Source organism: Erpetoichthys calabaricus, chromosome 14 (genome assembly GCF_900747795.2).
Source record: "Erpetoichthys calabaricus chromosome 14, fErpCal1.3, whole genome shotgun sequence".
NCBI classification, from domain to species: Eukaryota; Metazoa; Chordata; class Cladistia; order Polypteriformes; family Polypteridae; genus Erpetoichthys; species Erpetoichthys calabaricus.
In genome coordinates, this window is record NC_041407.2 from 87,069,568 (window position 1) to 87,086,538 (window position 16,971).

Below are 16,971 nucleotides of genomic sequence, written 5' to 3' on the forward strand. Positions count from 1 at the left end.
ATAATGGATTCTTTGACTTTAATTGGCACAGCTCTTGTTCTCAAGTTGAACAATGACAACTACAGACTCCAAAGGGTAGAAGCAAGCCGAGGAATCTTATGAAGCAATGAAACCCACCTGAGGAATCACAAACACCTGAGACACCAATTGTCCCAAACATTATAGTGCCCTGATACGGAGGGGCCGTGTAGAAAAAGTTTTGTGTGCGAGAGATGAATGCAAATCCCCTTAAATGAAAGTCTGCAATGTGCTCTTTAATCACGATGTATGAATTGTTTGATTTGTCATTTTAAACTGAGGAACAAAGGGGTAAATCAAACAAAAACATATCTTTGTCCCAAACATTATGGAGGACACTGTAGTAACATTGATGATGCTGGATCACATGTATGGATTGTTAAAAATGGGTTCATACTTTGATTTTATTATTTTTAGAATTAGAGGGTCACCCTGAGCCTCACCCCCTTTGTTATTTATTATATTTGCATGAAAGCTATGTTCATGCTATAATCATTAATATTAGATTAATTCTGATAAAAATGTGAATATAGAGCTAAATGGATATATGCAAGATGTTACTATTAATAGCTTAGTCCAGCTCGCCTCCAAGCTAACACGTAAATGGAACATTCTGACTTATATCTTGCTGTAACCAGTAGTCTGTTTCAGTTGCAAATGGAAAGATATGAGGGATTTTACTTTTTTGACCGTTAAACTTGTAACCGACAAAATAACTGTACTAGAGAGAAATATACTTAAATGAAATGTAATACAGATATAGAAGCCTGAAAGTGAAACTACAAACTTTCCCTTTATTAAATGTGAACTGGTTTTACTTTAAATTTTAAAAGGTTTTAAAATGATGTTACTTGAACTATGGAATTTCTTGTATTATGTGTACTCTGTGTCACAATGAATTTTAGTAGCTGTATATTTAAAAACATCAAAGAAATGCAGCTATAGTGCTGTTAGACATAAAATAATTGTCAGTTAAACATGTACCATTAAGGCGATCCTACAGGAGTACCATAGAGCTTTGGAGTCTTGCTGTTAGCAGACCAGCACTTTTGTTACAAAATGTGGGTTTAGATAGATAGATAGATAGATAGATAGATAGATAGATAGATAGATAGATAGATAGATAGATAGATAGATAGATAGATAGATAAAGTCCATCTTTCTAATTTTGAACCATCTTATTTCATATATCGTCCATCCATCCATTTTCATAAACCACTTTTCCAGGGCAGTGTAAAACGGCTACCAGAGCCTATCCCAGCAATCATTGGGCTCAAGGCAGGAACAACACATGGACAAGGTGCCAGTCCATTACAAGGTGAACACACACAACAGGGCTAATTTAGCTATGCCAATTCACCAAACCTGCAAGTAATTGTACTGTCAGAGGAAATACCATGTGGACACGGGGAGAACCTGCAAACATCATTCAGGCAGCAACTTGGATGTGAACCTTGGCCTCTTTATTGCAAGGCAGCAGTGCCACCGTGTCAACAGAGAACTTTGCCAAGTTTATGCCCACACACTGGTAAATGTACAGCCACCAATTAGCCCACACGTAACATGTATATTGGATATGGGAGGAAAACCTGAGTGCCACAGAGAAACCCATCGAGATACCAGGAAAACAAGCAAAACTGACAAACAGGAAGTTAACTGGGCAGTGATTCTAATTTTACCTCCATCCACATTTCAAAACTATATTTCTAGACGTCAAGTAGCCCAGCTTGGCTTAGCATAAAATAGCTACTTGAAGCTGCTATGTGGACTTAGCTGTAGTGGGGTAAAGGCTACTGAGCTGGGCTTTGGAATGGAATTTCTTTAATGGATTCAAAAAAATAACTTTACTTCATCAAAACCTGGAAAAGATGAAATGCGTGTGAGAGAGATCTGACTACTAAGATCTATTATGTAGAACTGCACAGAGAAAAAAATAGGAAGGGATACAGACTTGTAACAGAGACTAGCTGTCCCCCGCAGCTACTCCAACGTAGTAGTGAAACAGGACAGACTTTAAAAATCAATAAACAAACACGTATCGCTAGCCAAGCAGAGGCAAGATGCGCTCCAAAACGCAGAGGTAGACCGACTCGAACGGAGGCTGGCGCATGAGTGAGGAGGGCTCTTTAGTCCCGACGTCACGCTTCCCCCTCCACTAGGCCCGCAGCCTCTGTCACGGATTAGCATGAATATATCGCTCCTGCAAGCGAACTATGATTCTTAGCGCAATGAGAGAAGTTGCAAAATCAACCAGAAAGTTCAACCAAATTATAGAAAAATAAAATGATTTAAATCCATTAAGTAGTTCTTTCGTTTGCTAGTTAAGTGGGGGTAAGGAACACCCCAAGGCTGGAGCGTGAGTGAGGAGGGCCCATGCCTCCCTCCCCTCAGTCTGCTGCGTCTCTCTCAGATTTGCGCAAATAAATCGGTACCGCAAGCAAACTATAATACTTAGCGCAATGAGAGAAGTCGGAAAATCAATTGGAATGTTCAAGCAAATAGAAAAAAACCCGATCTAAATTCGTTAAGTAGTTCTCTTGTGAAAAGTAGACAGACATACAGACAGACAGATATCAGACTTTATATATATACAGAGATGTAACATGTCAATTTATCGTCTCATTACAACTGACTGTTTCCTCACATGACCTTGATATTTAGAACCTTTAAGTGGTTTGTCTTTAAAAGATCTCCCTTGACCCATGATGGCAATCTGATATCTCAAGAAAAAAGAAAACAGATCACCAAAAATAACAATTTGATTCTATTTCTAGGTTGACAACAGAAATAGGTGGGAATTCAGCTACAATTCCACCCCTTAGTATTGTCTACATGATTTTTCCTTTTAAAATAGTAAAAGAGCCTGTTCCCTTGCTGTGTAGTTAGTTAGGCACAAACCATCATCAAAACTCACATAGGGTTTATCCAATGAGAACTAAAAGTTTACTTGTTAAATGGGTTTCCAAGTTCATTTTTATTTTAATATTTGATACCTCTGCCAAAAAAACAAGCATAAATATTTATTGCAAAATTAAGGCAAATTTTAAAATGCAAGAAAATGAGGTTCATGTTTGATTTTAGCCTACTTTCAGGCTTACAGAAAGCACGACTACAACCAACATGATCATCAGATAGTTGAAACTTCTGACCATATGAAGGATTGCTTTTACATTCTTACATTGAAGTTTCCTGAAAGACGACTATTTAGCAAAGTTACATTAATAACATGATCGACGTCAAACTGTTGTTTTTTTTATGTTGAAAACAAAGAAAGAGAGGGGAGGAAGAGGTTGGGAGCATGCACATTAACAATTAACAACATTAATTTATAACAATTCATAATAATAATAATTAATTAATTACATTAGCAGCACGCTGCTGCACCCACCAAAAGACAAAACAACTCGGGATCCCAAATGAGGACCCGAGTGCAGTCGTGCAATGGATGACACCACAGCACCACACTAGTTCGAATGGAGTGCCAATCCTGAAACCAACCCCTGAGTCTTTATCTAAGTTGGAGGACCTTCTTGCAGGGTTGGATGCAGGTTAACGTCATACCCAGGATGGAGTAACTGCAGATTAAAGGCCTTGCACAAGGGACCAAGGGAGTGGAATCATTTCTGGCATTTACGGGATTCAAACTGGCAACCTTCTTACTGCCAGCAATAGCCTCATAGCCACCTCTCCGGCTCTTAAAACAAAGAAATGTGTCACCAAAATAGAAAAGTTCTGCTTGCTGTAGATGAGCCACCAGAAGTAATAAAATACATTTTAACTTTTACAGGACCAGAACAAAATAAAATACTTTTTAACTTTTACAGGACCAGAACAAAGTTACTATTTAGAAAACAAAAGAAGTATCAAAAGCTCCTTATTTTTTACTTGTTTTTTATCTGCCTTTTTATATTAGGGTCATGGGTCCATGTGTTTCACTAGTTATTAATAACAAAGATAATTAAATCATGAGTTTAACGATGTTTTACACCATATTAAAGTTATCCAAGTTTAGTACTGGTCTAATTGTTTTAAACAATAAATACACATTCTAAATCTCTCCTGCAACGAGACAAGACTTTTTTCAATTGATTTTTTCAAGTTCCGCAAGACAAGACTTTGGTCATGAGATTTTTTCAAGTCACGCCCTCCTCTCAACCATATTCAACCACGCACATGGTCCTCTCACCTCTTATTCGTGTGAATGCTTTTGATAGACACTTAGCTCTTATAAATTTTAATGTTTTCCTCACTTTAAGTTCCCAATTAAAGAAGACGTATTATGTCCAGATCTTATTGAAGAATTTCATCACAAAGGATTATCAAGAGAAAAAATGAGTACACGGGCAATCCTAGCACAGAGAAATGATGAAGTCAGACGAATTAACAGCAAAAATGTCGATCGGGTACAGGGCAAATGGGTTAAACCTGTACCAATAGACTATGCTGAAACAGTTGGTGGTGATTGAGCGGAAGCTGAAAACATCAACTTACAATATCCCGAAGAATATCTACAATCGTTAACACCATCCGGTCTTCCACCATATAAATTACTACAGAAAGAAGGATGAATCCAAGAAAGGTAATGTAGTACATCTCCCGCGGATAACATTAGGCAACAAAGGAGATCTTCACATGCCATTCGTATTGAAATGTTTACAGTTTCCCGTTAGAATAGCTTTTTTAAAGACAATTAACAAATCTCAGAGCCAAACATTCGAAAAAGTTCTTTTATTTAATTTGCGTGTTGATTTCAAAGCCAAACAGAACGAAATTGTATTACGCAATGAATAACTCTAATGCAACATGAAGCATAATTTACTTTCAAATTATTATGTTTTACTATTTTTAATATGGTTAATTACTTGCTGTAATGTAAAATAGTTCTATTATGCATATGTAACAATTCCAATGCAAGTAAAGATCTGTGTAAATTGTTCATCCGCATCCCCATATGCGAGTGGCAGAACCGCAAAGAGGCTAGGGCGTAGCGCACACCTGAGGGTTGGTGAACGAAGCGAGCAGGGAGCAAAGCCCCCTAGTCTACTAAATTATAATAGCTGCCTATTTATTTCACTCTGACGTCACACCAGATTAGTTCAGTGGCCTCACTCAGAACAATAATAATCTATCTGCAAATTCTGAAAACAAGGAAAGCAATAATCAACCTGGACCAAATAAAACTGTAAACCTCGTAGGTCCAATCGAGGTCCGAAATAAAAGACTTCATAAAGACGTTCAAAAACTTTGGCACGATACACATGCAGAGCAAGTTAAAGAATATGAAAGTAGTAAAATTCGAAAGTATCAAAAAAAAAAGAAAGTAAAGATCACATTAGCACAAACAAATGGAAATTATTACTCAGTGAAATAACGGAACAGCAAAAAGAGATTGAATGTATGGACATAGGTGATATGTCAGAAGTATGTACAGTAGATATTGTAAGGCTTTAAAGTTTAAGTCAGAGACTTTTACATCGTTATCATCATGGCCTGGAACCCCTGCAGATTTTATTTGTTTCTCCAGCCGTCTGGAGTTTTTTTTTTTTTTTTTCTGTCCCCCCTGGCCATCGGACCTTACTCTTTTTCTATGTTAACTAATGTTGTCTTATTTTAATTTCCTATTTTGTCTTTTATTTTTCTTTTCTTCATTATGTAAAGCACTTTATTGTATGAAAATGTGCTATATAAATAAATGTTGTTGTTGTTTAATTCATGTTGCCATCAGGGAAAAGTAGTGTTGCCTCCCAATGAAGAGGCTTATCCATGAGAATTAAAAGATTTGTTGTTTGGTGAAAGTGAAATCCACAAACACTACAGCCAAAATATCTACAATAATCTTTTCACGTTTGTATCATTCAATGCTCAAAATGTAGATTTTTACAATAATAGACCATACGTTATGAAAATCTGTGGTCCCACAACAATTAAAGCTACAACAAGTTTAATTTTGAAGAAACCACAGTTCGGTCAGGTGTATATTTATGATCATGGAGAAGCGATGCAACATAGAATTGAAAGAGTATGTAACAAATCCCATGAAAATAACAATCTCTTTAAATTGTATATCCGGTTAACCAAACCTGGGGGTGTGCCATTTGTCAGCTACATGTGTACAACATAACAAAAAATGTTCCATTAAAATATTGAAAAAAGTAGTACTTGGCATTCATATCTCTCAGAGCTCCACAACCAGGAACATACAGCACCTAGGCATTTAAGGAGAAGCTGATGGGCATTTTTTTCAGTCATTGCTTATAGTCGCTTTGCATTTCTTAAACAACGTCCTAATTTAAAGTCAACTGTAGCTGTAGCTGCTGGTGAGTAAGGCAGGATCAAGTATGAGCCACACACGTACCAAAAAAAATCTCTCAGACAGAAATAGTTTGTTTTAAAAAGGTTTGTTGAAATTTCAAAGCAAGCAGTCCACACAAGATTAGAGAAAGGTTGTTACTTGTTAAACTGCAGTTGTTTCTACAATTAAGTTTGATGACGTTAACCTGAATGCACCTCTGCAAGCAAGTCCTCCAACCTGCAGGGAAAACTTGAGGGTTGGTGGCAGAATTGGCACTCCAGCCATCATAAAAAACCTCACACTGTTCCATTCCATCTGAACTAGTGTGGCGCTGAAGTGTCACCCGCTGCATGACAGCACTTGGGTCCTAACTTGGGATCCTGAGTTGTTTTGTCTTGTGGTGGGTGCGGCAATGTGCTGTATCAGCGCATGCTCCTAACCTCCTCCTCCTCTATTTCTCTATTTTGTACTTCACATTCAGTACATTCTGGACCAGGGGTCCTCAATCACGGTCCTGGAGGGCCGCAGTGGCTGCAGGTTTTTATTCCAACTAGATTCATAATTAGAAAGCAGTCCATGCTGATAATGAAACTTGGTATTGAATTGTTTGGCTTGTTAATGCTTGAATTCATCCAAGAGCAATTTTAATTGCACTGTAGAGTTTCCTTCTGTGAGAACATTATCCAAGTGTTTTGTGGAGCAGAATAGATTTAAACTTAATGTTCCTTCCAATTCCCCTCTCATTCATTTCTAAACATTTTTATCACAGATACTTCATGGTAAGCATGTGAGTGGGAGAACTGCTGGTTTATTGGTTATCTGCGTCTCATTATTAACTAATGTCTGATTAAGAAAAAAGGCAACAATTAAAACTTAAATTCAGCTGCTAAAATCTAAAATAGGCAATCAAGGGTTCTGAATGGTAACAGGCAAAAGAACTAAAATTAAGCCCAAAAAATGTAATAAATAAAAGGGTTCTAATTAAGAAATTGCTTAAAGTGAAAACCTGCAGCCATAGCAGATCTCCAGGACTTACTGAGGACCTCTGATCTACAAAGTAACTAAAATTTGTATTTGATGAATGAAAGCACTAACAAGGCATAAAGATAAAAACCAACTATCATTATCAGCAAGGACTGACTTCTAATTAGGACACTGGCTGGAATGAAGACCCGTAGACACTGAGGCCCTCCAGGACCATGATTGAGGACCACTGTTCTAAACGTAAGGCTCTGCCCATACCACTGAGCACGTTAAGGCACGGTATGAAACCATGTGCCCTCCATGCCTTACACACGGCAAGGCAGGTCACTAACTAAGACTAATCTGCAATCAGCGGGACAAGAAATAGTTAGATTTCAGTTCAGCTTGTGGGGTTTATAAGAATCTCCCATACACTATGCACTAATATATAGGCAAACATTTAACATAACTAAGAAAATACTTCTGTCAACTTAACATGACCTAAATAACTGGCAAATGGATCTTGCAATAGCTGCGCTTTCATAAACTTTCCCATCAGATGTTCGAGATGATGATCATGCCCACTTAGCCTATAAGTATACTGTATAATGCAGAATGACAAAAACGGGGAGCATAAGACACACACAAATGGCCCAGCCAACTAAAATGAAAAATTCTAAAATCAACACAAAGCCTCAGGCTTAAACTCACTTGCTGTTTCCATGGGAAAAATGAAGTATGGCAGTTCCATGACAAATAATGCAAGTCTCATTTGTGCCCACCTTGCTTACAAATACATGCATGTCTTTTGAAACTTGTTTGCTGGAATAGGAAGCATTGTTTCCCGAAGACATCAAGTAACAAAGGGCAATCCAATACTTGTGTGGATGCGCTGCAGATGTAGATTAGAATATCTACCTTGAATTTATTTTAAAATGTCCTATTGTGAGTTTGTCTTGGTGGTTTAAAATAATTAACCAAATTACTTAACTTTTTTTTTTTAGAATCTAATTGGCATAAGCATGAGTCAAAACTGGGACATGAATAGGAAATTTATTAAAGCAAAGCAAATCTCCATACTAACGTCAACTTCGGTTCAGTCTATTAATTACATTCTTAATTTTCAAGTAAGTAGAATCTCAAAAATCTCTTATTAGATGGTCCAACCAATACTATTATAGTGTTCTGTCTAATTATTTGTTATCTAATAAATTTTTACAGTCATTTCATTATTAATGTGTCACCTTTTGAAATCATCAAGGTGAAATCTTGCACAAGTAAAGGACGATATGAAGCAGATATGAAGCACTGCCACTATTTTAAATAAAACATTTTTTGGCATAAACTTATTAAAAAAAAAAAAAAGATTGTGCACTAACAGCAAACAAATTCTAATCCATACAAATGAAATGGAAAATGAACAACAAAATTATTACAGCAGATAACAATGACTTAACTATAGTGCAAATGTTTCATCTTTTTTGGAGAATTCCATTCTTTTGAAACACCATGGTTTGGCAGGTAATATTCAAACAATGTTTAATGGATTCGATAGTAACACTTTATGAAATGATCCGTCACCATGATGTCACCAAAAGAAAAAAAACAAAACAAAGGAAACACATGAAAAGGAAACTATATGTTGGAGACAAGCTATGCGCTTTATGATAAATATGAAGCATACTATAACCTTTCACCTTTATTACATGTTTATGTTGTGTTGGTGCAGCTGGTATACAATTTGACCTCATAAACCTTCTCTCTTGGGAAACACTGTAGGGTGAGGCTCTAATTGCCATGGCAACATGACAGCTGCATCTATCTCTAACCTTTGACCCTTTGCATGCACGCACGTGTGCACACAGACTGCTTCCATGGTAATCTGCTACCAAGGGAATTCATTGTCATGGTCAGAGTAGAGCTAAAAATTAGGCATTTCCATTCATGTGATGCTAATATATGAATATATATATCATGAAGGCGTAGCGGGAGGGGGATAAAGACGTGTGTCTGAGCGATGAGAATTAACAGCTAATAATAAACTCTCAGGAAGAGTGCTTTGTTCTAAAAAAAGTATAAAATAGAATAGTCTCATTGATCTAGTGATGTTGTGCAAACTAATGGGCTATTGTGGCAATGTGTGTAACGTAAGTGTGGCATAACCTATAGTGCCCTCCATAATGTTTGGGACAAAGACACATTTTTCCTTGATTTACTCCTATGTTCTACAGTTTAAAATTACAAATCAAGCAATTCAGGTGTGATTAAAGTGCACATTGCAGACTTTAATGGGAATTGCATACATTTTGGTCATACCATGTAGAAATGACACTTTATCTACATGGTCTCTCCATTTCAGGACACCATAATGTCTGGGACACAGCAATGGCAGGTCTATTAAAGCCGTCATATTTAGGACTTTGTTGCATATCCTTTGCATGCAATGACTGCTTAAAGTATGTGATTCATAGACATCACCAGGTGCTAAGGATCTTCTCTGGTGATGGTCTGTCAAGCCTCTCATCTTCAGCTCCTGCTTGTTTAGGAGGCTTGCCCCTTAACTTTTATCTTCAGCATATGGAAGCCCTTCTCAATTAGATTTAAATCAGGTGATTGGCTTGGCCTTTCAAGAATTTTCATTTTTTTTAGCTTTGAAAACTCCTATATTGCCTCAGCAGTGTGTTTGGATCAACATTTTGTTGTAGGATGAAGCCGCCCAGTGAGTTTGGAGGCATTGACTAGAACTTGACCAGATCAGATATTTCTCTACACTTCAGAATTCATTGCCAGGACCTGTGGCAGCCATACCTGCCCAAGCCATAATACCCCCAGCACCATGTTTAACAGATGAGGTGGTCTGCTTTGGATTTCAGGCAGTTCCTTTTGATCTCCACACTTTGCCTTTTGCCATCATTCTGTTGCAGGTTCATCTTTGTCTCGTCTCTTCACAAGACCCTTTTTCCAGAATTCTGCAGGCTCTTTTAAGTCCTTTTTCATAAACTGTAATCTGGCCATCCAGTGTTTATGGCTAACTAGTTGTTTTCATCTTGAAGTGTGTCCTCTGTGTTTCTGTTCATGAAGTCTTCTGCAGATAGTCGTCTCTGACACATCCACATCGGCCCCCAGAGGACTGTGTCTGGTCTGTCAGACAGACGTTTGGGGCTGTTTCTTTACCATAGTGAGGATTCTTCTGTCATAAGCAGTGGAGGTTTTCCTTGGCCTCCCAGCCCCTTTGCAATTACTGAGCTCACCAGAGTGTTCTTTCTTTTCTTTTTCATGATATTGCAGAGAGTTTATTTAGGTCTTTAATGGTTTTATTCTTGTTTTTCAGCCTCATAATGGCTTCTTTGACTTTCACTGTCACAGCTCTTGTCCTCATGTTGAACAATGATAATTACAGACTCCAAAGGGTAGAGACAAGCCAAGGGTATCTTATGAAGCAATGAAACCCACCTGAGGAATCACAAATACATGTGATGTCAACTGTCCCAAACATTATGGTGTCCTAAATGGGGGGTTCACACAGAAAAACTGTTGTCTTTTCTTCATGGTGTGACTGAAATATATGTAAATACCCTTAAAGGAAAGTCTGTAATGTGCACTTTAATCACAATGTCTGCATTGTCTGATTTGCAATTTTAAACTGAGGCTCAAAGGGGAAAATCAAGGAAAAAATGTGCCTTATGTCTCAGACATTATGGAGGGCCCTGTATATTATTGTGGTTGGTATTCACAACTAACCTGGAATAGAAGTATTGCAGAAAGATGTGATTGAAGGATAACTGCAGGAGAATTTGAAGTCATGCTTGAGCGTTGTATTTACCAGGCATATAATATTTTAATTATTGAACTCACATATATACAGTAGTAAGCTTATCTTTGGGCAATGCACAAATGATACTTAAGATATAAAAGTATTTGATTCTTAACGTTAGAGTGGTTAATGTTAATGTTAAGACTGGTGCCCTGTAGGGAGTTGTTAACCGCTTTGAACCCAGTGCTGCTGCAGTCCTCAATGGCCGTGCATTGTGTTAAGCAAGTTGGAGAATGGTAATAATGTATGAATGTATGAAACAGATTGAGAAGAGAAGGATACTGAAAATGAAGGTGGATTTTAGCTTTTTAAAAGCAAACATCTTACAGTAAATTCAGGAAGTCTTCAGACTCATTCATGTTCTGCACACTTTATTGGATAAATGGATAAATTTGCCACGTTTGCCCATCAATCTACATTTAATAACCCATGATGACAAACCAAAAATGCATTTTCAGAAAGGTTTGCAAATTCATTAAACATTAAGAACTGAAATGTCTCATTCATATAAATATTTAGACCCTTTGCTGTGACACTCCAAATTGTGGTCAGGTACATCCTGTTTGCTTTAATTAATCTTGAGATGTGACTAGAACTTAGGGGCAGTCCACCAGTGGTAAATTAAAAATTTGAAATCATTTAGAAAGGCACACACCTGTGCATGTGAGGTTCCACAATTCACATTGCATGTCAGAACGAAAGCTAATCCATGAAGTTCATGGAACTCCCTGTAGACCTCCATGATCATTTTATGAAGAGAAACAGATGAAGGCAAAGGTATAAAACCATTTGTAAATCTTTGATTGTTCCAAGTAGCACAGTTGTGAAATAGAAGCACTTGACTATATTCCTTGCTGTATATACTAATAAATACAAGTCATTGCCAATATACTAACAACCCAATTGTGCTTCATTCACTCAGAATATGGAAGAATGTAGGAAAATGTAGGACGAATTTCAAGAAAGAGAAGCTTTTATCTGTGGCACCTTTGCATGACAACCACCTTTTTCCACCCTCTCAAATGTACACAGTTTTTAATGTCTGGAAAACATTCAGGATTAAATTACTTAGAGATCTGTACATAGACAATGTCTTTGCATCCTATGAACAATTACACTCCAAATTTAACTTTCCAGCAAAACATTTCTTTCACTACATCCTAATTAGAAACTTTGCTAAACAAAACCTGCCCAATTTTGCTCACCTCGCATCTATTTCTATTCCGCAAAAAATATCGATCAGTCATAAGGACTCAGACAGCATTTCTACAATATAAAAAAAAATTTAAAGTCCCTCCCTTTCAAAGATCCCAGAGTACAGTGGGAAAAGGATTTCTTACTCAACATTTCAGAAAAGGAGTGGTAGGCAGTGGTCCTATTCAAAGGAGTGACATGTCATAGGAGTGACATAACAAAGGAGAGAAACCTCAGATATAAATTTCAAAGGAGCGACAACGATTCAACCAGCCATTCAAGTGGTAGGTGAGGCAACAATGATTTTTTTGGCGAGCATACTTTCATTTGTGTGACTCCAATAAAATGTCACTCCTTTAATACAGTATTTATGTCACTCCTTTGTTATGTCACTCCTATGAAGTGTCACTCCTTCGATACAGACCCGTGGGCAGCAATGCACAGAATTCACTCGGGCTCCATATGCACAAAGCATACAATTATTCAACTTATAATTATATATCAAGCAAATCTGTCTCATTTAAAATTGTCCAAAATGTTTCCAAGGCAAGATCCAACCTGCAAACATTGCAATCGAGCCCTAGCCTCACTAGGCCACATGTTTTGGGCCTGCATCAAATTAACATCATTCTGGACCAAAATCTTTAAATGCCTTTCAGACAACTTTGGTGTCACAATCCCTCCTAATGCACTAACAGTTGTGTTTGGTGGACTCCCAGAGGGGCTTAAAGTGAAGAAGGACAAACAAACTGCAATTGCCTTTACTACACTGTTGGCACGTAGACTTATCTTGCTCAACTGGAAGAATCCTAACTCACCTCTCTTAAGTCAGAGGATAACTGATGCTCTATGGTATTTGATATTGGAAAAAAAGCAAATTCTCACTTAGAGGATCTGTATAAAACTTTTTAAAAACCTGGCAGGATCTAATCAATAACATTTTAGAAAAAGCATTTAAATTGAGGAAGTGGATTCTCTTCCCTTATTTATTTTAATTATTTTAATTTATTTATGTATTTACTTACTTATTTTTCCTACTATTAAAGTCTTGCTCTGTTGGTCTAGCTCTCTTTCTCATGGGTGGTGGTTGATCTGATGTGAACTTTTTTTTTTGTAAAATTTGACTTGCTTGTATGGAATGTTACTTTCTTTTAATAAGTTCAATAAAATGCTTTAAAAAAAAGAAGCACATAGGAACCACCAGGACTCTTCCCAGAGTGGATCATCCAGTCCAGTCTTGCCACCAGGCAAGAAGGGCTGTCAACTGTCACTCTAACAGAACTTCAGAAGTCCTTTGCTGAAATGGGAGAACCTAACCGATCTCAGCAGTACTCCATCAATTAGAAGTTTATGGTAGAATGGATCGATGGAAGGGACTCTTGCCATGCAGCATTAAAAGGACTCTGAGAAAAAAAGAGGAAGCTCTGGTCTGATGAGACCAAAACTGAATTGTTTGGGCAGAACTCCAAGCACTATGTCTGCTCATCACCTGCCTAATACCATCCCTACTGTGAAGGATGGTGGTAGTAGCATCATACTATGTGGTGCGTCTCAGCAGCAGGACAGGGTCACTAGTCAGAAATCATGGAAGAATAAATGCAGCCAAATACTGAGGTGTCCTTGAAGAGAACCTGCTCTGGAGTGCACGTGACTTCGTACTGGCGTGACAGTTCATCTTTAAGCACAACAATGTCCCAAATCATATAATGAAGACAATACTGGAGTGGCTTTGGGACAAGTCTCTGACTGTCCTTGAGTGTCCCAGCCAAAGCCCGAACTTAAAGCCCACAGAAAATTTGTAGAAAGACCAGAAGATGGCAGTTGAGAGATGATACCCATCCTATCTAACAGAGCTTGAGAGGAGCTGTAAATGAAACCTACAACACAATAACATGTGCAGAAGGTGAAGTTGTTTGAATACTTTCTGAATCCACTTCATTTAACCGTATAAAACATACAATTACAATGCATTGTATTAACCTAGAAACACCCCTCCCTGTTAGAACTGCATTTTTTTTTTACATTTTTTAATGTGTGTCAGTATTGTTTCCTGCTGTAACAACTTTAACCAATAATCTCTAAGTCACACTACTACAATATTGGATATTGCGTGCATGTTTTAAAATTCAGGTGGCACATTGATGACATAATTGGTGCTTTATCTCAGTCTACGCAGGACTTTGTTTTCCCAGTATATTGTTGTTACAGAAGCACCAGACTGTGATAAATAAAATGTCCATTTTCCCCTCTTCTATTAAGTAAATGAGGTACTGTTTTCCATTTTATGTTGTGAATTTGTTTAGATCTCTCACTTTTCACCTCCTTTATTGTTTACAAAGACTATGCTGTGGTTGCATGTTCAAGTCGCCATCTGTGTCACTGGATACCTACCAATGATATTCATAATTATTCAAACATTATTAAGCATCTGCCCAAAATAAGTGCCTTTATCAATTTATGGTCTTTGTAAACAAGCAAGCCCACATCATTTTTTGTTCTCACTGGAAGCAATACAGAATTACAAAATATGTGATACTAAGTGTGAGGTAGCATGATGGAGAACTTTAGAGTCCTGGCATTGTAACCAGGCACAGTCGGTGAAGTGTGAACATTCTTCACGTGTCTGCATGGCTTTATTTTCAAGTGCTCCACTCACTTTCAGTAGGTTAATTGATGATTCTAAAATGGCACAGGTGAACACAGGTAGGTGTGCACTTAAATGTGCCCGTGCCCATACCTGTAGTGGATAAGTGTGTTAGAAAATGGATGTCAGGGCAGGTTGGGGAGCATGCAGTGGTACAGCACGTCGTCACGACATGTTATACCAGTGCATGCTCCCCAACCTGCCCTGACATCCCACTTGGTAATCCCCCAGGCAGACACGCAGTCCAGGCCCACTTTCTGGAAATTACCATGTATCTGCCGCATCCAGGTGTTACATGGGCTTTCCCTTGGCCTGGTCCAGCTGCTTCGGTTCTCAGCCGGAATACCCTCTGGGAATGGCACCACATGGCCGTAGTGCCGTAATTGATGGCTCCCTTGTAATACAGGTAATGTGCCTCATTCGAGACACCATGAGAAACCACTCATTCTACACAAACCAGTGGTACCCAAGGATTCTCTGAAGAGACACAGGGATCCATGGAATGCATGGATAAATAACACATAAATAAAGAATGTCTGTGGTCTTTTTTAAAAAATAAATTCTGGATGTTTCTCATTGCTACTTGACTATAGTTGTTACCACTTGCAGAAAAGGCAGCTTTCTGCTTCTGTATCCTGAGTGTCTGGTGCTTAATCCAGACTTCACGCCTTATGTAGAAGAACATGACAGCCTTCTAGATAGACAGCTAAAAGAGTACAAACTTGGGCATGGGTAAAACAATAAATGAAAAAAATATGGCACTTTTATGATCACTTCAAAAAAACCAAAGAAAACAGATCAGAAGAAAGAAACATTCAATTACTGAATAATCATTTCATGTGTTTTGTAATTAAGGTTTCTTGTGTGTCCATGTTACATACTTTTTCCTTCTCTTAATCAGGTATGTTTGTGAGCTTTAACAATGCTAACATGCCATTCTCCAATTATTCATTGTCTGAATCAGTTTTTCTTTTCATGATGGGGTAGTGCTGGGACTAGACTGGAGCTCATCATGACAGCGACTACGGATTTGACACTATCATTGCACAGAACACGGAAACACTTCAAATGTATAGGGCCGTTCACTATCTCATAGTTTGTGAACTTTTTTCTTTCCATGAATTAAAAGATCATTTTAAATCTGTGTATTGTGCTTACTCAGGTTGTCTTTTGTATTATACTAAATTTGTTCAGTGATCAGAAACAATAAAGCATTATGAATAATCAAAAAATGAGAAAGTCAGGGAGAGGGAAAATATTTTTCATGGCAGTGTATGTTTTTGTAATTTGAGAACTGGAGTTTACATAGAGTAGCCGGTGAGTTTACCTAGCCACGAATTGATCCCAGAACCTTTGGGGCCACAAAACAACAGGGCTACACACAGTGGCATGAAAAATTACATTCTTCTTTGTTACAATCTAAATAAACTGACTCTAAAATAAAACACTTCATAAGCTATTGTCACACGTGTGCATTTGGGAGACAGCTTAAAGGCTCTGCGGATGGTAGTTTTGCACTGAACCAGGGGTTTGGCTCTGCGTGCTAAAGCCATCTCTCTCTTCCTCCCTCTGCAAAATGGAAGATTGACAGCTGTTCCACCAATGACATCATTTCCATCGTCCAACCTCCTGGACCCGCCCCTTCCTGCCTGGAACCCATATGACCAGCAACTTGGCCATCTTTGAGAGAGTTCAATATCAGACTCCTGTCCAAAAAGATATCAACCTCATCTTTGTAAAAAGATCATTTTCCTTTTTGATTTATTTTCATTATGCAGGGTAATGGATGTACCCCAAACCGTTTTGTGTGTCTGTTTCTTGTTTCACACTATATATGTGCTGTTGAATGAAGCCACTTCACAAGAAGCACTTACCTTTTGGTACACTTCTTTGCTTTTCAGGGCCATTTCCAGCTGGTAAGGTATGTAGGTATAAATAACAGATCGATACTGTGTTCCCACGTCTTGACCCTGCCTCATACCTGAAACAACAAATTCCAAAAAGTTTATACTTTTTAACCAATACCGCAAATGCCATTTTTATCAG

General features: G+C 37.9%; 1 protein-coding gene across 3 annotated transcripts in view; it reads right to left on the minus strand.

Moving 5' to 3' along the window:
* The window catches only part of si:ch1073-358c10.1 (peptide methionine sulfoxide reductase MsrA), a 162,865-nt gene that overhangs the window by 16,931 nt on the left and 128,963 nt on the right, over window positions 1-16,971 (minus strand). For all 3 annotated transcript variants that reach the window (XM_051918870.1, XM_051918869.1, XM_028819111.2), the window contains one exon: window positions 16,800-16,906. In XM_051918870.1, coding sequence (XP_051774830.1) covers window positions 16,800-16,906 — 107 coding nt within the window. The remainder of the gene's footprint in view (window positions 1-16,799; window positions 16,907-16,971) is intronic.